Source organism: Triplophysa dalaica, chromosome 25 (assembly GCF_015846415.1).
Source record: "Triplophysa dalaica isolate WHDGS20190420 chromosome 25, ASM1584641v1, whole genome shotgun sequence".
Lineage (NCBI taxonomy): Eukaryota > Metazoa > Chordata > Actinopteri > Cypriniformes > Nemacheilidae > Triplophysa > Triplophysa dalaica.
Genome location: NC_079566.1, coordinates 12,483,561 through 12,504,642, shown reverse-complemented (window position 1 = coordinate 12,504,642; position 21,082 = coordinate 12,483,561). Strand labels below are relative to the sequence as shown.

Genomic DNA, 21,082 nt, shown 5'->3' with positions numbered 1-21,082 from the left:
AGCGCCGCGCAGTGATCAGGAGACTAACTGCTTATCAACATTTATATTTCTTTAAGTGTTGTCATTGATAACTGGTAGCGTGGCAGATGTGACGTTTGTGTTTGGTTTCTTTGAAAACAAAACTAAAAAAAAGCATTGAAGTTATTTTGAGAAGTCGGGGCGTCTGTAACATTACTTGCCTGCATAAAGACTTCAAGAAAGTATGAATGTTATATTGTTCCTTGTATTATATATTTAATTATACACACTATATGGGTTTATATTACAAAGTTATGATTTTTCCTAAATATAACACAAATACGGCACCTTGCTCTCTTTTAGGATCTCCATAAAGTGGAAAAAGCTTGATATCTGTGACAGTGTCTTTTAACTCTCTACTCAACTTTTCATCGTATTTACATCAGCTATAATGTCCTTTGTTTATCAACAAAAGACAAACAATAGCTTAGACATGAGACTCAAAATAAAATATTGAAAACAACACCTGCAGGGATTTAAAAACCCTTTGAGACACGAAATAACTGTTTTAATTGTTTTTATTTCCAGCATTTATGACAATATTTTGAATGTAAAATGCATCCCAAACATAAAGAAACATTCACTACTTTTGTTTTATATAGCTAATTATAAAGTAGTTTAACTACACCTAACAAAAAGGTTTACATTTTTAGAATTTAGATAAGCAACTTTACTTCAAATATAGCATTTTTACCAATTATTATCCATAGCTGCATTAAAAATGTTGAGCCAAGATGGAAATACAATACATACAACTATTCAAGGAATTATATACAGAACCAGTTTCTTTTCAGTTTTAAAGCAGACTATTTAGCTTTTAGGAAGAATTTTGAAAAACAGGATCTCCGCAGTGACAGAACAGAAAATATCACTTCCACGTCCAGGTTTATTTCGCCTTCTAGGAAACACAAAACATAGAATAAAGACTGATTCAATTTTTACATTCATTACATTTCATTAAATATATTTGAAACATTTGACAGTAGTGTTTATAACATTCAAAAATGTGTTATGTACCTTATCCTTTAAATCAGTGTCACTGGAGTCTACATAAAAACAGAAATAAAATAGTTAAACAGTAAAACAGTTTACATTCCTGTGTACACATATCGTAATGAACACATTTTATGGAATTACACAGTTCTACTTTTAACATGTTCTGCATGTGGAAAATGTTTATATTCTAGTTGGAGGGGAGACATTAAAAACAAGTTATATATAATTTTGTTAATAAATGTATTATGATTTACTTTGTGACACAAAATATTTGAGCACTGTAAAGATCACACTGAACAAACTCACCAGCAGAACTAAATGTCCAGTAAAGAACCTTTATGACTCCATAAAGCACAAGAGCAACAGCGACCATCGCCATAGAGTCTTCAATAGAGGGAGCACTAACACCTGTTGTCAACACGAATTGTAACAAATATATAGTTATCAATATAGCAGTAATAACAGATATACATATGTGTGTGTATTACACATGCACTACCTGTCAAAAGTTTAGGATCACTTGACCGAAATGTTTCTTATAATCTTAAAATAGTTTCATCACAATGGAAATGCTTAAATCTTTCATCAGAAAAATATTTTATTTTATTTAAAAAGGGAAATTGATTCTGAATAATAATGACAGTAACATTTGTGTTATTCCATTGTTTTACTTAATTTACTCTAATTCTAAAATGTGGAAAGAAATATTAATAAGGAATGTGTTTTGACCAGTAGTGTATGTGCATATCTATATATCTATACACATATATTTAAAATGTTTATTCTTTCTAAGAAAAAGCATGAATAATTTTCTTGTAATATTACAATATGTCTTACCAATCACATTAAGTGTTGCATTAGCTCTCCTCGTTTCTCCCTCATGTTTGGCTACACAGGTGACCTCACCACCACGACCGAGCTTCAGCTTCCCAGAGTCCAGCTCCAGACGGGTGCTCTGACTGAATGTGCCATCAGATGCCTGTCTGTGACCCGTCACACTCCCCTGACCCAGAGACCGTGACTTCCCATCAGCCCCTGTGAACTCCCAGCCCAACTCCAGAGTGTGAGGAGCAAAACCAGACGCCTCACACTGAGCCACCATCACCTGACCAGGTACAAGCAGAGGAAGAGGAGAAGGGTAGATGGAGAGAGATGGAGGCTCTAGAAAGACAAAGAAACAGAAACACACAGTAGTTACAGTTTAATGCCTTTATATGCAGATTGTAGTCTGTAGTGTAAATAACAACTTACCAACAATCTCCAAGTCCACAGCTACCTGTACCAGCAGGTGTGGAAGATAAACTGTACAGATGTAAGTACCAGAGTGTCTCACTTGAGCCTCCTCTATAATCAGAGATGCATTTCCAGACGTATAGAGAGCTGTGACGTCAATATCAGCTCCTGTCTCTGATGTCTCAGCAAACCGATCGTTCTTCCCATCATAGGCTATGACCAAACGTCCTTCACCTCTGAACTGATAACGCCACTCGATAGAGAAACCAGAGCCATGAAATGGAGATGATGGGTCAACCCAGAACCCACAGTCCAGAAGAACCTGCTCCCCCAGTCTAGAGCGGACCACTGGAGTTTTACTGGACACACTGAGAATCACTTTTAGAAACAGACAGAAAAACAGGAAACACAAGTGAGGGAAGAATGAAAAGAGATGAATGTGGCAAAACCATGAGTCAACTTAAATTCTGTCTCCCCATTTTATGCAACTCATGACCTAGATACATTTTTCTTCAAACAATCGTCAAGTGTCAGTCAAGTGTCTACTAATACAAACCCCACGAATCAACTTTACAATTATGTGATATAAACCGAAAACATGCATTTTTCTGCAAATATTCGAGAAGCTAGGCTCTTTACCTTTTGGTTCTTTTGAAGCTGAGGGCGCTCGCATAATATTGGACAAAGTCAGCTGTTCCTCAAGTCCTTGTGCTGCCACTGAGAACCAATCAGCTTGCAGGTATATGGGACTCTGGGCGGAGTCAGTCAAAGCAGCTGCCCATCTGACCATAGCAGCGTGAGGCATGAAGGGGTTTATCTCACATTTGGGTTTATTCACAGAACCTTTGGGTGGGTTCAGGGCTGAACTACAAAATGTGCCGGCTGGATCTAAAGAATGACAATTCATGCATTAAATTAAAAGGTTGGGACAAAATGTTGACAAATGTTAAATGCTTTCTCATTTGTAAGTCACTTATTAAAGATGAATAAACGTAATATATAAATGTACTAAGACCACTCTGAACATCTTCTTTGATTTGAGAGCTGAATTCATAAAATACTGTTACAACACCTATAGTCCACAAATCAATGCAAATGCAAAAGCTTCATTGACACTGACCAGTGACATAGTAGATTCTGGATGGGTTGATATCTGCTGGAGGATGAAGCTCAGATGTTTTTTCATTGTAAGGTTCAGTTGTGATGAACATTAGAGATTTCTCTTGATCCATTGGTGCAGTGAAACCCCCTCTTTGACCCGGCTTCTCCTGTACAAACCAACACTCCAGAACCGGACATCCAGAACCAGAAACTGCAGAGGTAGATTATAAAAGTTGTTTTAAATAAATCAACATTTCTGTATTCGTTTCTGGACTATTTATTTAATGCATGTTTGACGGCAACCTCGTAAAAGCATTTGAGGGAGATGCGACACAGTCAAACTATTCAAAGTTGCTGCTACTTGAAACGCTTAATGTAAATGTATTGCGTTTCGTATTTTATTGAAAATAATTCAACAAATCTTACCACCAAAAAACAAAGTAAACGCGACGATAGACAACTTATAGATGGTCGACAACTCCGACATTTTTCCTCTGTTGGTTGAAATAATGCTTCTTTTTATGTTACCGCGTTGTTTGGTGCATGAAACACCAGACGGATTTCCCCCAAAACATCCAAATACCTGCTGCGTGCGTTTCTCTTTCTGTTTCAGTGTTTGTGACGCATGCGCACATGATGGTAGTTCGGTTCTTCCACAAGCTGGCGCTCCGAGTCAACCTTGTGTTTCAATCTGCTCTGTTTTTGACATGATGTCACGTGGTTTCTCAGAATACAGTTCAATTGGGGACACAGTGAAATAGTCGCTCATATCATTTAGTATATAGAATATAGAATATAGAAAAGTATCTCATATCTCCTGCATTGTAATGGATACACACACTTTGTTTAATCGTAAAATGATCAATTATCCTGTATTACTAAAGTGAAATCCTTAGCATAAATACATATTTAACAATTCATATTTACAATAAGTTCATATCTTGTTTTTCATGCCCAAAGAGCACTTACTAAAAAATCATATTTGAGGCTTTCATAATTCATCAATGAAAGGGTTCATGTTAAATTAGATATTTAAACAAATGTAAGTTACATACTTTATAACTCGTGTGTCCAGATCATTAGATCATTGCAGGTTGTCATGTTTTCACCTGAATTTTTTTGATAAAACATATTGTTACTGAAAATTAGAATCTTGAATGTCTTTTCCAGATATTTTGCTAGCTTCTAATCATGAAAATACTCTTGGGTGGAGCAACAGTCTGATCTGCAGTCTGCAGACTTGTTGTATTTTCCCATAAATACAAGACGAACCCCAACACCCCAACCCCTCTTAGAAATTTCGGACGGGTAACATTTCCGGAACACCTATTGGCTGGAATGATCCATTATAAACGATCGCGCAGAGGGACTATTACATTTTACAAACCGTTTCTGAAGGAGAAGTATTTCTGTAAATATCTGTTTTTCAGCAGAAGAGGCGAGCATGCTGTCTGTGTTGCTGTTGTTGGGCATTGGTGTTGTTCTAGCCAATTGTGGTGAGTAGATAATTTCAGTTGGATTTCGATTAATAATGTTATTTTATGATATGTTATTTCATTATTTTATTTTCGTTTTGTACTGCAGCATATTGAACAATAAACAGAACATACAAATAAATGCAGTTATAATTAGGGCACATCAAACCCTAAACTTCACAAAAGAAAAAAAAAGAAAGAAAGTGTCATGAAATACAGGGGGGAGAACCCAAATGCAGGCTATGGAATGATATTGCGGACATTATTCAAATGGAATTGCAAATTGTATTTGCAATTGCGTTTTCAATTTGTGGACGCATAAAATGAGTGAGTTTTGACCCTGTCATATTTAAAGGGTAATTTCAATTACCACGTCTGTTTTTTCACTTTCTCAGCGTCGCGTGTGTAGCCAGCCAATCTCAATTCATTTAGTATTTCCGTTTCCGATGCCTTACACGGACACCTGTCAATCAGTGTCAAGAGTGGGATTGTGCTATGGGGCGTGTTTGTGTTGGGAAGTGACGTCACCTCACAGTCGACGGTCGAGAGGCGATGCCCTGAAAATCCGTGTATCATTCGTTCCTTTCATATTCAATTGAGATTTCAAAATCGGAAAATTAAAAAACGGTTTCGTTATTCGTTTATAAATGTACTACCAAAAACAAATAACGGGTCATTTTTCGTACTTTTGATTTAATGCTCAGATAAGTCTTTATATGTTTCAAATAAGTATTTAATTAAATCAGCATATGATTCCAGTGCGGCTATGGTGTCGATACGAAGTTACAAAAAAAATACTGAGTCAATCACTTCTTTTAACTTTTTGCAGTTGCGGCAATAAGAAAAGAACGAATGATACACGGATTTTCAGGGCATCGCCTCTTGACCGTCGACTGTGAGTGACGTCACTTCCCAACACAAACACGCCCCATAGCATTATCCCACCCTTGACACTGATTGACAGGTGTCCGTGTAAGGCATCGGAAACGGAAATACTAAATGAATTGCGATTCCGTTTGAGTTTTGGCTGGCTACACACGCGACGCTGAGAAAGTGAAAAAACAGACGTGGTAATTGAAATTACCATTTAAATATGACAGGGTCAAAACTCGTAAGATATGGGAAAAACAGTTGCAAACGGACTTTGCTTTTACATTTGTAATTTGGCAGTCAGTGTGCGTTTGCTTAAACGAAAATGCAAACGGTAATGCGCGATTCTCAATTACATTTGAATAGTGTCCGGAATATCATTCCATAGCAGGCAGGCACGGTGGTGCAGGGGTTAAACAGATATTTATTTTACAAAAGACAAAACATAACCCATGATGGTGAAAACAAGACTGGATAAACTATAAACAAGAACACAGACTAACTAAACTAGAAAATAAACACTGGTACAAACACAAAACTAGACTTACTAAAACTTGAGGAAACAGGAACTTTGCAGACAAGGTAACATTTACAGGGAACAGCATACATGTACAGACACAACATAGCATACATGTACAGACACAACATAGCATACATGTACAGACACAACATAGTATACATCTACATAATCAACATAGCATACATGTACAGACACAACATAGTATACATCTACATAATCAACATAGCATACATGTACAGACACAACATAGTATACATGTGCAGACTCAACATAGCATACATGTACAGACACAACATAGTTTACATGTACAGACACAACATAGCATACATGTACAGACACAACATAGTATACATCTACATAATCAACATAGCATACATGTACAGACACAACATAGTATACATCTACATAATCAACATAGCATACATGTACAGACACAACATAGTATACATGTGCAGACTCAACATAGCATACATGTACAGACACAACATAGTTTACATGTACAGACACAACATAGCATACATGTACAGACACAACATAGTATACTTGTACAGACACCAACATAGTATACATGTACAGACACAACATAGCATACATGTACAGACACAACATAGCATACATGTACAGACACCAACATAGCATACATGTACAGACACAACATAGCATACATGTACAGACACAACATAGTATACTTGTACAGACACCAACATAGCATACATGTACAGACACAACATAGTATACTTGTACAGACACCAACATAGTATACATGTACAGACACAACATAGCATACATGTACAGACACAACATAGCATGCACGTACAGACACAACATAGCATACGCGTACAGACACAACATAGCATGCACGTACAGACACAACATAGCATACACGTACAGACACAACATAGCATACGCTATTTATGAAGGCTATATCCTTAACACCAAGCATATCTGCAGACTCTGTTGATTTTCTCCTTGATTCCTTTAACTCAAAAGTTAAAACTGTAATTGATGATATTGCTCCTGTGAAAGTCAGGAAGAAGAGTGGCAGACAAAAAGCATCTTGGAGAAACTCAACAGCAGTGCAAAATATGAAAAGACAATGCAGAAAAGCAGAACGCATATGGCTGAAGACAAAACTTGTAGTCCATTATAACATCTACAAAGACAGCCTACATGCTTTTAATATGGAACTAGGCAAAGCTAGACAGACTTTCTTCTCAAATATTATAAACAGTAATTTAAACAACACACGCACTCTTTTTGCTACTGTAGAGAGACTGACAAACCCGCCAAACCAGATTCCCAGTGAAATGCTCTCAGACAACAAGTGCAGTGAGTTTGCTTCTTTCTTCTGTGAGAAAATCAATAATATCAGAAAGGTGATCAGCACATCCTTGAGTTGCCCTGGTGTTAGACAGATAATCAAACCACCTGAGAAAGTTGTTACTATTATCTGACTTCAAAGAAATTGATGGCACAATTTTGGAAGAAACCGTACAACACCTTAAAACATCAACCTGCTCTCTTGACACACTTCCCACATCATTTTTAGAAGCAGATCTTCTAGAAGTGGTAAATGCCTCACTTCTCTCTGGGAGTTTTCCAAACTCCCTGAAAACTGCAGTTGTAAAGCCCCTCCTGAAAAAGAACAATCTGGACAAGAACATATTAAGCAGCTATAGACCGATCTCAAATCTTCCTTTCATAGGCAAGATCATTGAAAAAGTTGTCTTCAATCAGCTGAATAAATTCTTATGCGCGAATGGATACTTTGACAATTTTCAATCTGGTTTCCGACCACATCACAGCACAGAGACAGCGCTCATAAAGATAATAAACGATATTCGCTTAAATACTGATTCAGGCAAATTATCAGTGCTGATACTACTCGACCTCAGTGCTGCATTTGACACTGTCGATCATAACATACTTCTTGACAGGCTGGAAAACTGGGTGGGGCTTTCTGGGATAGTCCTAAAATGGTTCAGGTCATACTTAGATGGGAGAGGTTATTATGTGAGTATAGGAAATCATAAGTCTGAGTGGACATCCATGACATGCGGAGTCCCTCAAGGCTCAAGTCTTGCGCCAATCCTGTTCAACCTGTATATGCTCCCAATGAGCCAAATAATGAGAAAGAACAAAATTGCTTACCACAGCTATGCAGACGACACACAGATCTACTTAGCTCTAACGATTACAGCCCCATTGACTCCCTGTGCCAATGCATCGATGAAGTCAACAATTGGATGTGTCAAAACTTTCTTCAATTAAACAAAGACAAAACTGAAGCAATTACATTTGGAAACAAAGATGAAGTTCTCAAGGTGAACGCATACCTTCACTCTAGGGGTCAAACAATTAAAAATCAAGTCAGGAATCTTGGTGTGACACTAGAGTCAGACCTTAGTTTCAGTAGTCATGTCAAAGCAATAACCAAATCAGCATACTACCATCTGAAAAATATTGCAAGAATTAGATGCTTTGTTTCCAGACAAGACTTAGAGAAACTTGTTCATGCGTTCATCACCAGCAGGGTGGATTAATGTAACGGACTCCTCACTGGCCTTCCCAAAAAGACCATTAGACAGTTGCAGCTCATACAGAACGCTGCCGCCAGGATTCTGAGCAGAACTAGAAAATATGAACATATCACACCAGTCCTCAGGTCTTTACACTGGCTCCCAGTTAAATTTAGGATTGATTTTAAAGTATTATTACTGGTATATAAATCATTCAATGGCCTAGGACCTCAATACATTGCAGATATGCTCAATGAATATAAACCCAACAGATCACTCAGATCACTAGGATCATATCAGCTAGAAATACCAAGGGTTCACTCAAAGCATGGCGAATCTGCTTTTAGCTATTATGCCAGCCGCAGCTGGAACCAGCTTCCAGAGGAGATCAGATGTGCTCCTACAATAGTCACTTTCAAATCCAGACTCAAAACGCATCTGTTTAGCTATGCATTTAATGAATGAGCACTGTGCCAATGTTCGTCCGACTGTCTGTACTGTACTGTATTTTACTTTTATAAACTGTTTTAATTACTCTTATTTCTTTTTATTATTTTCATTTCTTCTATGTAAAGCACTTTGAATTGCCACTGTGTATGAAATGTGGTATATAAATAAAATTGCCTTGCCTTGCCTACGCGTACAGACACAACATAGCATACATGTGCAGACACAACATAGCATGCACGTACAGACAGTTTACAGGTACAACGTACAATGAATGAACACAGGACAATGAACATGAGGGTGTTTTAAAGGGAACAAACAATGGATAATTAATAGGGACCAGGTAACAAAGATCAAACACTAAGGGAAAGCTAACAAGACCAAAAGGGCGGTAAACACAGACGAGACACGAGAAAGCGCATGACAAGCCGATATAAGGAAAGCCATGTCTTTCTCTCACAAAACCCAAAGGCTATGCCATGACTCCACTGAAAGAACAAGAATAAACCTGACATGATAGCAGAATCATGACAGAAAGAAAGAAAGTAGAGAGAGATAAAAGCCTTTTTTATTAAAGGATAATAAATCCATAAAATTCTGCTATCAGCAGTTATAACACATCACATCCAGTAATATTCATAATTGTTATGTTTTCTTTGCATAAAGTGAAAGGCCTACACACAATGTCTTTCTCAAGAGATTACTGAATTTGTGAAGTGCTAATTATTTGTTTCATATATTTTGTGTATAAGGAAAAGCTTTCTATCAGATCTTGTTTTTACCTGCTTTGCTGTAATGTGCCTAATGTAGGCTAATTTATTATGCCAGATTAACTAAATTTACTTTAGCTAATTTGACAAAATGAGAGTGGAACTTTCCGCAGGTGATTTACTGACTTGCAATAAGGTCAACTGTCCACTTCTTTTCAGCACTAAATGTTCACTGTATCTTCAGTAGTTTTTTAATGGTTTTGTTTTTTAATGAATAATGCCATTAGTCTTCATGTAATGATGTTTACTTTACATTTCCTTCCCTGAGTTCACAGAGGTCGGAATGGTTGATGATCAGCAGTTCAACTCTATGAAAACTGTACCAATGGCAGAGTGGATGAGACAGAATGAAGAAGTATATCATTTGGACAGACATGTGATCTTCAAGAGTAACATCCAGGTTGCAAAAGAACGATTTAACCAGTCAACAGGTAAATTGGTATCAAATGCACACACACATATTACAGTAGGGCTGGGAAAAAAGATTTTTTCATATTTATTTCCGAAGGAATTGAATGTAAGATCTGATGAACGTGGATCCTATTATTATTAGTCTTCTCTGCTAGATGTCACTTGCCCTTTATGCCGAGTTCACATTGCCCGACTTTCAAAGTCGTTGCATCACTGTTCTTTCCACACTGCATGGCTATCATGACTATCACATTGAACGCTGGATCGGCGACATGAGATTACACACTCCATAACTTTACAATAGGTCAGCATCTTAAGGCGCATAGTGCAGTTCCCTTTCTGTCGGTCTCTCGACGTTGTGTCGAGAACAACAGATGGGGTTCGTACTTGAGAACCAATCAACTCTGACTACTATAGAAAAGGCCAATGAAATTTGGCGAATGAAATTTGCATGCCGGGCTCCGCCCCCGGATATCCGGTATAAAACGAAGCCGGCGTGCAGCATTCATGTACCTTTTGTTCTTCAGAGCCATCGCTCATTATTACAAACTCGAATTCTACAAATTCTACTACTATCCTGCCAGATCTACGACATGTTGCAGCGGATCGTCCCTACCTGCAGCGACCTTCCCTTTAATGCTGCTGTACTGTTTCCCTTGTAGATGATGTCCTGAGTGATGTGCTTTCCCTGAAACTCGAAAGACATGACTCTCTTCGCATTGATGGTAAAGAGGATGTATACTTGTTTTGCTTTCTGAAGTCCTCTATCACATCATATCACATACAATCAGAAAAATATAGTGCAAATCTCAAACACACATTGAAACAGATAAGAACACAGACCCAAGGGTCTAGATTTGTTTCAAACATTCGGGGGTTCAAGTGTCAAGCACATGTTTTTATTAATCTTTGTATTAACATTGGGGGATCTAATGTCATTTTAACTGCAATGTTATATATTTTTTATCAATGCAAAGACATTTGTGTTGCTGAGTGTTTCTTTGATGAAACTTAGACTATGCCATGGTGGCCGTAACTAGGTTGCATTGAACTTCCGGACTAAAACGTTTGGTTTAACAGTATATTCATTTGATGCATTTGAACAAATTGTGATGAAATAGTTAAACTATACAATGAAATTTCTGTGGAATACAGTAAATCACATAAAATGACTTAAGCTGGGTTTTCACAAGCCATGGGGCAAAAGAACTGAGCCTGCTTCTCCATACTTTAATGCTGTTGTACTGTTTCCCTCATAGATGATGTTCTCAGTGATGCGCCTGCCGACAAACCTGACTCTCTTCACATTGATGGTAATGAGGATGTATACTGGTTTTGCTTTCTGAAGTATATATCATATCAAAAAAGAGACAAAGGAGCAAGAAATGAATAAAAAAACACAACAATCAAGACCATAAATTAAAATAGAAATTTACAAAGTCACAGAGATTGAAACTTTTTATGTTTTCTTATTTATTTCAAGCTCTCAAATAAGTTTATGAACTCACTTAAAAAAAAATTGGAAGAGGGCTTACACTTTTCCATTTACATGTGTGAATATGATATTTACCCAACAATAAAACCCAAGTTTACTTTCTGCCATCCTTCATAGAGAATTATTTTACATGGAAAACAGTGAATAAAAAAAACTGAGCTTGCTTGTCCATGCTTTAATTCTGCTGTACTGTTTCCCTTATAGATGATGTCCTCAGTGATGTGCTTTCCCAGAAACTTGAACGACATGACTCTCTTCGCATTGATGGTAAAGAGGATGTATACTTGTTTTGCTTTCTGAAGTCCTCTATCACATCATATCACATACAATCAGAAAAATATAGTGCAAATCTCAAACACACACTGAAACAGATAAGAACACACACCCAAGGGTCTAGATTTGTTTCAAACATTCGGGGGTTCAAGGTTCAAGCACATGTTTTTATTAATCTTTGTATTAACATTGGGGGATCTAATGTCATTTTAACTGCAATGTTATATTTTTTATGTCAATGCAAAGACATTTGTGTTGCTGAGTGTTTCTTTGATGAAACTTTTACTATGCCATGGTGGCCGTAACTAGGTTGCATTGAACTTCCGGACTAAAACTGCTTTAAAGCTTTATTTTTCGTTTTGGTTATATTGTATATTTATTTGATGCATTTGAACAAATTGTGATGAAATAGTTAAACTATACAATGAAATTTCTGTGGAATACAGTAAATCACATAAAATGACTTAAGCTGGGTTTTCACAAGCCATGGGGCAAAAGAACTGAGCCTGCTTCTCCATACTTTAATACTGTTGTACTGTTTCCCTGATAGATGATGTCCTCAGTGATGCGCCTGCCGACAAACCTGACTCTCTTCACATTGATGGTAATGAGGATGTATACTGGTTTTGCTTTCTGAAGTCCTCTATCACATCATATCACATAGAATCAGAAAAATATAGTGCAAATCTCTCTCACACACACTAGGTACACAGTACATCATCACTGAAACAGATAAGATAACACACCCAAGGGTCTAGATTTGTTTCAAACATTCGGGGGTTCAAGTGTCAAGCACATGTTTTTATTTATCTTTGTATTAAAATTGGGGGGTTTAATTGCTATTTTTATTGGGTGTTATATTTCACACACTCCTGCAAATTACACCCCTCCACACATCTTATGTAATTTTAAGTGCAAAATAATATTTTGTAATGTCAATGCAAAGACATTTATCTTGCTAAATGTGTTTCTTTGATGAAACTGTAAGGCTGCTGCCAAGGTATCCACACCAAGAGGGCACCCCTGCCTGACATTGAAATCCCCACAGGGTTTGCATCTCCATCTCAGACAGCATAAAACAATGAATGATGATTGCAAACGCACACCTTTACATCTGTTCCCTTTTCCCTCTCTCCTCTTTCTCTCCATCTCAACTCACTTCAAAGCTCACTCATGAACTGGATTTGAAATATACCATGTCTTATACGAACAAAGAATATTCATATGCATGTTTGGTATAATTTGAAATGTCTTAGTGCGATTGGTGCAATGGTCTCTTTCCACAGCAGTAGAGCGGATCATCACATAGGTTTGAGGGTTTAAAGATATTCTGCTAACTGTTGAGGGTGTGTCTTCATGCAAATCCCCGCTTGCGGCCTGATCAGATCCAGGACAGAATCCTGTTTCAATGTAAATTGTTGTCGTGTGGAGGAAGGGTAGTTTGGTCTGGGTATTTAAGGAAAGCTTGCAAAAATGATCAGAGGGATTCTTACCAAAGATTAACCCCATGATGCTGTGTGTTCCTTGGGACACAAAGCTCCATGTTTTTACCCGCAATGACTTTTTCTACTGTCAGGTATGCATTTTAGACTCGTGGACTAATCTTTGAGGATTTTATGTTTTGTTTCATATTCTCTGAATTTATTTAGCATTGGCAAGAAACATAATAAATTGTCATGTTTGAATTTGTTCTGCAGTATTCTGAGTTTCTCATATAATCCTGTTATATCCTTGTTACCGCAAATCACTGTTTAGGTTAATGACGGAGAATCCTGTCTAGCTGGAGAAGAAACACACTAGAGAATTTTTGAGATCCAGCTAAGCACTTGCCATTAGTTTAAGTGTACTAAGACCATGGAGGCTGATAACATGAATTTCCGTTTAAAACAGCACAAATGTTGTCGGAACAATCTAAATAGGGTAAGCCTCAACTGCTGATTAGTGTAATATTATTCTATCTAACTGTACGTCCACACTGCCGCCGTTCCGAGCATAAAAAATCACTCTGGCCGGCCTGTCAACAACGCTGTAGAAAGAATTGTGGAAGCTCTGGCGATCTGACGTATAGCAAAGTTTACATAGCTGTGATCTCTGGAATACTCTCAAGCGATGGACTTTTAAATTCTGATTGGTTGTCGTCAAACTTCGCTCATTGCCATAAAGTTGAGCTGATTTTTAACTCTCCTCAACGGCAAAGACGCACCGCTGCTCGCTGATGGCTTACATTGAAAATGAATGACTTCCGGCCACTTTGAGGCTCTCGACAGCGGCGTTGTGAACGCAGTGTACATAGGAAACTATGGCATGATTATATATAGCTGCCATTAGAGAAAGTAAGGTTGTTCTATTTATCTCTGTGGAGTGGTCATGACCTGTGGTTATAATAATTATTACTCTTATTAAGTGCTCATGGTCTAGGCTGACTAAAAAAGGTTATGTTTAGCAGTGAGTTACAGAGGGGAGCATATAACTGGTCTCTTACCTCTGGCAATGACCAAGACTGACGAGTTTGTGATCGTGAGATCCGCATATACGGCCGGAGTGAGACTCTAAGTGAAGTGAGAATCGGTTGAATGAATAGAGTTCAGAGTGAAGCAGGATAACAAATAGTTAAACTACGATTTTCATTACTGTCTCTACTTCCTGCCATCCGTTTTTCATTGCTCAAATATACAATACAAGACAGGGAACGGCACAACATTACACTGTAAACTACAGCAATAGACATGAACATAAAAAAGGAAACAAACCATAAAAGGGCACACTTCCTAAGTAAAAAAAGAGACAAAGGAGCGAGAAATGAATAAAAAAACACAACAATCAAGACAATACATTAAAATAATAGAAATTCACAGTCACAGAGATTGAAACTTTTTATGTTTTCTTATTTATTTCAAGCTCTCAAATAAGTTTATGAACTCACTTAAAAATATATTAAAAGAGGGCTTACACTTTCCATTTACATGTGTGAATATGATATTTACCCAACAATAAAACCCAAGTTTACTTTCTGCCATCCTTCATAGAGAATTATTTTACTTGAAAAACAGTAAATCACAAAAACTGATCTTGCTTGTCCATGCTTTAATTCTGCTGTACGGTTTGTACAGCAGAATTAAAGCATGGACAAGCAAGATCAGTTTTTTTCCCTTATAGATTATGTCCTCAGTGATGTGCTTTCCCAGAAACTTGAACGACATGACTCTCTTCGCATTGATGGTAAAGAGGATGTATACTTGTTTTGCTTTCTGAAGTCCACTATCACATCATATCACATACAATCAGAAAAATATAGTGCAAATCTCAAACACACACTGAAACAGATAAGAACACACACCCAAGGGTCTAGATTTGTTTCAAACATTCGGGGGTTCAAGGTTCAAGCACATGTTTTTATTAATCTTTGTATTAACATTGGGGGATCTAATGTCATTTTAACTGCAATGTTATATTTTTTATGTCAATGCAAAGACATTTGTGTTGCTGAGTGTTTCTTTGATGAAACTTTAACTATGCCATGCTGGCCGTAACTAGGTTGCATTGAACTTCCAGAGTAAAAACTGCTTTAAAGCTTTATTTTTCGTTTTGGTTTTATTGTATATTCATTTGATGCATTTGAACAAATTGTGTTGAAATAGTTAAACTATACAGTGAAATTTCTGTGGAAAACAGTACATCACATAAAATGACTTAAGCTTGGTTTTCACAAGTCATGGGGCAAAAGAACTGAGCCTGCTTCTCCATACTTTAATACTGTTGTACTGTTTCCCTGATAGATGATGTCCTCAGTCATGCGCCTGCGGACAAACCTGACTCTCTTCACATTGATGGTAATGAGGATGCATCCTGGTTTTGCTTTCTGAAGTCCACTATCACATCATATCACATAGACATAGTGCAAATCTCTCTCACACAGACACAAGGTATTCTGTGAAGTATATCATCACTGAAACAGATAAGAGCACACACCAGGTGTCAAGCACATGTTTTTATTCATTTCTGTATAAATTTTGAGATGTTTATTATATGATTAAGAGGCTCATACAGTGTGATGCATACAAATCCTTGACCATCACTCGTGTAGTTCGAAAAAATGTGTGTTATCATTTGCTTTCCTCACTCAAATTATATCACAGCCATTATTACTCTTGAGTGTTAACACAAAGAAAATTTGCAAATGCACAAAATATGTCTATACTGTATACAAAAATGTACTACTGTTGTCAAAAGTTTTTTTAGGTTTTGTGTAGGGATGCTCCAATCAGGATATTTGTAGTCGATATGAGTACTGATTTCTTGTCATTGTGAATAGCCAATATTGATTCCGATGCTTCAAGCTTTATATAACTGATATTTAAGCATGGCTCTACATTAAGATTTTTCCACATCGCACTGGTGCTACAGAGGTTTAAACTTTTGTAGCACAGGCCAAACAGCTATAGCACAAGTACAAAACATCCATGGTCTGCTTTAAAGAACACAAGCGCATGTCATCACATGAATAGGCATGTAACTGACAAAGGACATTTTATATTACATACATGGATAAATTAAGATCATGTAATTGTTAGTTTGCCTTAATAATAATATTTATTAATATTTTCTCCACAATTTACTACAGTAAGCTGAACATTACTATCAGAGCCGGATCTAAGGGGGGCATACCCCTCCAGATATTCTTGAGCCCCTCAAAATATGTCCTGACGTTTAAAATAAAAGTAATTAAATACTCAAGCCTATTTATAAATAATACATATATATTTGTATATCTTTTAAATAATCATTTATAAATTCAATCACAGAATTTGTTTAAATGATGCATGTATTAATCTATTCCCCATTCGGGACAACTTAGTACTTTTACTAAAATGTTTACTACTGTTTATCAATTTACTATTCTAAATTCTAAACATCACCACAGTATTTTGTCATCTTTAGTCAGGTTAACCAGACGTTTATTTTTGCGGATGGTCAGAAAGACGTTTAAGTACTTTACTCAAACACTGAAATTCTCATAAGATATACTCTCAGATCAACTCTGAAGATGAATTTCAAGAGTTCATGTCCTCATGTGGCTTATAAAGTAAGACGTACAAATTATCCACCATCACACGATAGCAGGACTACAGAATGCAAAACTGTGCAAGTTTGAATAGCGAAATAGACTAAAATGAAATAGACACAGCCGTGTGCAATCAATCAACGTCTCACACAAACAAGCACAACGACAAACTTGCTTCACACAAACAAGCAGCTCTGTCTAATGGACAAGAAAACTATATCACACGTGTGCTACACTAGTAATGTACAGACTGATTTGTTGCAGTGCACATTCAAGCTCTGATCACTGTTAACCTTTTTTTCCAGATAAAGTGAGGAGAAACACTGATGACGTGATTGCAGCGGAAAATCGTTTACGTACCTACGCATTATGTACACCCTCACGCAGGCACGAGCACAGATAGGGCTCCATCTGTACAGAGCATATTCCCTTTTTGCCCTTATACTCTGATGTACCCTTTCATAGTAGTGTTATTTCTTCATTAAATACATGCTACTGGTTACCCTTAATGTGTGTCTGCCTGTTTTACAAAAATGTAGCCAACGAAAGAGCTTGTGACTACATGTTGTTGGATGAGCATAAACCTTGTGGCTTCACCTCCCTTCATCTTGACTGAATGAACTGCAGTTCCTTCCATAGGAGCTGAAGGTCTTGCAAGGGAAAATAAAGATATTGTTGTTTAAAAAAGAACAGGTGTTAATTTTAGCCTGCTAGCACGGAAATTATAATCCCAATCTCTACGCAACTCGCCATCCAAAGACACGCGTCCTCCAAAACATATGAAGGCTCACAGACCAATTCGCTGTTGGATGGCTCTTCGGCGAGAGACGTGGCACATTCACTGCTTTTTCAAAAACAGACTTTCGTTTTGTAGATTTAATTCTTGTTGGTTCGGCAGGAAAGTTTGGTTGTTGCTGCTTGTCTGCCATTTTCCCTATATTGACACAGCGGACATGAGCGCGCTGATGACTTATGATGAACAGCGTCTGCAGTGGTATGCAAATTACGTCAACTGAAAATGTACACATGACCAGTCACAGCATTCGGCCTGCACGTTTTGATTGAGCGAACGTTCTTTTGTCCTACGCCTTTCACAGATGATTTATAATTATAAAAATATTATTGATTGCTATCAGGATATAAATAGAATTCCAACCAGCATGACAAAAAATATTCTGGACTGGATCACCTATTCTGCCTTTAATAGCCTGTGCAGAGCACAAAGTAGCATTTCATATTTTTTAACTTAGATTTTGGCCAAAAGTATTTTACAACAGTGGTGAGAAAAAGAAATACACATAATACACCATAGACAAGACTTGCAACAGGGGAAGTTGATCCAGCTCCGGCAATCCAACGCCTCACACTGAGCCACCACCACCTGACCAGGTACAAGCAGAGAAAGAGGAGAAGGGTAGATGGAGAGAGATGGAGGCTCTAGAGTGTTTAAATTCTATATAATATTTGAACACTGTATTCTGTAGTGTAAATATATTTGTTGACAAACAACTTACCAACAATCTCCAAGTCCACAGCTACCTGTACCAGCAGGTGTGGAAGATAAACTGTGCAGATATAAGTACCAGAGTGTCTCACTTGAGCCTCCTCTATAATCAGAGATGCATTTCCAGACGTATAGAGAGCTGTGACGTCAATATCAGCTCCTGTCTCTGATGTCTCAGCAAACCGATCGTTCTTCCCATCATAGGCAAAGACCAAACGTCCTTCACCTCTGAACTGATAACGCCACTCCATAGAGAAACCAGAGCCATGAAATGGAGATGATGGGTCAACCCAGAACCCACAGTCCAGAAGAACCTGCTCCCCCAGTCTAGAGCGGACCACTGGAGTTTTACTGGACACACTGAGAATCACTTTTAGAAACAGACAGAAAAACAGGAAACACAAGTGAGGGAAGAATGAAAAGAGATAAATGTGGCAAAACCATGAGCCAACATAAATTCTGTCTCCCCCATTTTATGCCACTCATGATCTTGATTCATGTTTTCTGTTGGCCAGGAGATAGCACAGTTTTCTTCTAACACCCGTCAAGTGTCAGTCAAGTGTCTACTAATACAAACCCCACGAATCAACTTTGCAATTATGAAATATAAAACCAAAAAACATATTGTATTTTTATGCAAATATTCGAGAAGCTAGGATCTTTACCTTTTGGTTCTTTTGAAGCTGAGGGCGCTCGCATAATATTGGACAAAGTCAGCTGTTCATCAAGTCCTTGTGCTGCCACTGAGAACCAATCAGCTTGCAGGTAGACAGGACTTTGGGCGGAGTCAGTCAAAGCTGATGCCCATCTGACCAGAGCAGCATGAGGCATGAAGGGGTTTATCTCACATTTGGGTTTATTCACAGAACCTTTGGGTGGGTTCAGGGCTGAACTACAAAATGTGCCGGCTGGATCTAAAGAATGACAATTCATGCATTAAATTAAAAGGTCGGGGACAAAATGTTGACAAATGTTAAATGCTTTCTCATTTGTAAGTCACTTATTAAAGATGGATAATGAATAAATGTAATTTATAAATGTACTAAGACCAATCTGAAGATCTTCTTTGATTTGAGAGATGAATTCATAAAATACTGTTACAACACCTATAGTGCACAAATCAATGCAAATGCAAAAGCTTCATTTACACTGACCGGTGACATAGTAGATTCTGGATGGGTTGATATCTGCTGGAGGATGAAGCTCAGATGTTTTTTCATTGTAAGGTTCAGTTGTGATGAACATTAGAGATTTCTCTTGATCCATCGGTGCACTGAATCCCCCTCTGTGACCCGGCTTCTCCTGTACAAACCAACACTCCAGAACCGGACATCCAGAACCAGAAACTGCTAAAACAAATTTCTAAAGTTGGTTTGAATAAATAACAGTATTCATAAACAATTCTCTATTCGTTCCCGGACAATTTCTTTATCTTAAATGCATGTTTGAAGACAATTGAGCGACACAGTCAAATTGTGCAAAGTTGCTGCTATTTGAAATGCTTAATGTCGCGTTTTGGATTTTATAAAAATATGCAACACAACTTACAACAAAAAAACAATGTAAAGGTGATGATAGACAATTTATACATTTATGCAATTTGAAAAAGCAACAACAGTACACTAGTAACAATCTGTTAACGTTTCATTATAAAAATGCCTTATTGCCTTTAGAACATACACAACCCCCCCCAAAAAAAACATTTTAGTCAAGTATTAGTCTTAACCGTGGTCTCCACTAGGTGGCGTTCCGAGGCAACAATCCTAATCCAGTTTGACCATGCGTGTAAACATGTTCCTGCTGTTTTGCTGATGTCGCGTGGTTTCTCAGAATAGAGTGCAAATATATCAGTTTATTATCTCTTGCATCTACGTGCTATATATTATATAATTTAATAATATATATTATTTAGATACTGTATAGATAAATCAGTTATCAACTTCCAATATTAAAGAGTTATCGATTATTGTTATCGGCCCATTTAAATGAAGAAAACGGCTCATCTTACAAACTTGGAATCCTTTTAATTAATTATGGGTTTGTGCAGACAGTTATTGGCTGCTTAGAGCATGACACATAAATAGTTAAGAACATAAATAGTTAATAGAAAAAGCCAATTTATAATGTTAGTGTTTGATTTTAAGATCATTTTGATTACTTTTGTTCAATAAATAAATTTGGTAGTGTCTCCACTTTGTGTCAAATGTAAAATGTTGGTCTTAAATCAATTGAGGACTGCTGGCTTTAATGTGCAACACTTTTAGTCAACTGGGTTTTATTTCATTGATATCCTATTTTGATTGCACTTTCGGTTATTAACCCAGTTTAAGAAATCCCTCATAGTAACTAGTGACGTATAACATCTCCGAAATGTCTATTGGCTGAAAT

At 37.2% G+C, this 21,082-nt stretch overlaps 3 protein-coding genes across 7 annotated transcripts; 1 reads left to right on the top strand and 2 right to left on the bottom strand.

Moving 5' to 3' along the window:
- Positions 1–518: 518 nt before the first annotated feature.
- Positions 519–3,973, bottom strand: LOC130415804 (tapasin-like). 2 transcript variants are annotated; one of them, XM_056741752.1, is made up of 8 exons: positions 3,775–3,973; positions 3,368–3,559; positions 2,887–3,135; positions 2,266–2,625; positions 1,852–2,175; positions 1,321–1,422; positions 1,036–1,064; positions 519–916 (listed from the first exon to the last, which is right to left on the bottom strand). In XM_056741752.1, exons 1-8 carry the CDS (start codon positions 3,833–3,835, stop codon positions 905–907), a joined length of 1,329 nt encoding a protein of 442 aa, XP_056597730.1. In that variant the 5' UTR covers positions 3,836–3,973; the 3' UTR covers positions 519–904. The 2 variants fall into 2 exon arrangements, with proteins under 2 accessions (XP_056597730.1, XP_056597731.1); XM_056741753.1 differs by having other exon boundaries at positions 519–913.
- Positions 3,974–4,593: 620 nt separating this feature from the next.
- Positions 4,594–17,778, top strand: LOC130415661 (uncharacterized). 4 transcript variants are annotated; one of them, XM_056741508.1, is made up of 9 exons: positions 4,594–4,844; positions 10,218–10,380; positions 11,023–11,085; positions 11,620–11,673; positions 12,060–12,122; positions 12,679–12,732; positions 15,285–15,347; positions 15,905–15,958; positions 17,496–17,778. In XM_056741508.1, exons 2-9 carry the CDS (start codon positions 10,233–10,235, stop codon positions 17,591–17,593), a joined length of 597 nt encoding a protein of 198 aa, XP_056597486.1. In that variant the 5' UTR covers positions 4,594–4,844; positions 10,218–10,232; the 3' UTR covers positions 17,594–17,778. The 4 variants fall into 4 exon arrangements, with proteins under 4 accessions (XP_056597486.1, XP_056597485.1, XP_056597489.1 ...); XM_056741507.1 differs by having other exon boundaries at positions 4,597–4,844; positions 10,225–10,380; XM_056741511.1 differs by lacking the exon at positions 11,023–11,085 and having other exon boundaries at positions 4,597–4,844; positions 10,225–10,380.
- Positions 17,779–18,421: 643 nt separating this feature from the next.
- Positions 18,422–21,057, bottom strand: LOC130415196 (tapasin-like). Its single transcript, XM_056740740.1, has 5 exons — positions 21,015–21,057; positions 19,849–20,040; positions 19,360–19,608; positions 18,705–19,064; positions 18,422–18,627 (listed from the first exon to the last, which is right to left on the bottom strand). Exons 1-5 carry the CDS (start codon positions 21,055–21,057, stop codon positions 18,437–18,439), a joined length of 1,035 nt encoding a protein of 344 aa, XP_056596718.1. The 3' UTR covers positions 18,422–18,436.
- Positions 21,058–21,082: the final 25 nt, after the last annotated feature.

Excerpts from the sequence above, each read along its gene's own strand:
- LOC130415804 (XM_056741752.1), bottom strand. The coding sequence starts at position 3,835 with ATGTCGGAGTTGTCGACCATCTATAAGTTGTCTATCGTCGCGTTTACT. Across the intron at positions 2,176-2,265 it reads TGTGGACTTGGAGATTGTTG|AGCCTCCATCTCTCTCCATC; the intron begins GTAAGTTGTTAT and ends TTGTCTTTCTAG. Across the intron at positions 1,065-1,320 it reads CTGGACATTTAGTTCTGCTG|ACTCCAGTGACACTGATTTA; the intron begins GTGAGTTTGTTC and ends GTTTTTATGTAG.
- LOC130415196 (XM_056740740.1), bottom strand. The coding sequence starts at position 21,057 with ATGTTATACGTCACTAGTTACTATGAGGGATTTCTTAAACTGG. Across the intron at positions 19,609-19,848 it reads CAGAATCTACTATGTCACCG|ATCCAGCCGGCACATTTTGT; the intron begins GTCAGTGTAAAT and ends GTCATTCTTTAG. Across the intron at positions 19,065-19,359 it reads AGCTTCAAAAGAACCAAAAG|TGATTCTCAGTGTGTCCAGT; the intron begins GTAAAGATCCTA and ends TGTTTCTAAAAG.
- LOC130415661 (XM_056741507.1), top strand. The coding sequence starts at position 4,793 with ATGCTGTCTGTGTTGCTGTTGTTGGGCATTGGTGTTGTTCTAGCCAAT. Across the intron at positions 11,086-11,619 it reads TGACTCTCTTCGCATTGATG|ATGATGTTCTCAGTGATGCG; the intron begins GTAAAGAGGATG and ends TTTCCCTCATAG. Across the intron at positions 11,674-12,059 it reads TGACTCTCTTCACATTGATG|ATGATGTCCTCAGTGATGTG; the intron begins GTAATGAGGATG and ends TTTCCCTTATAG.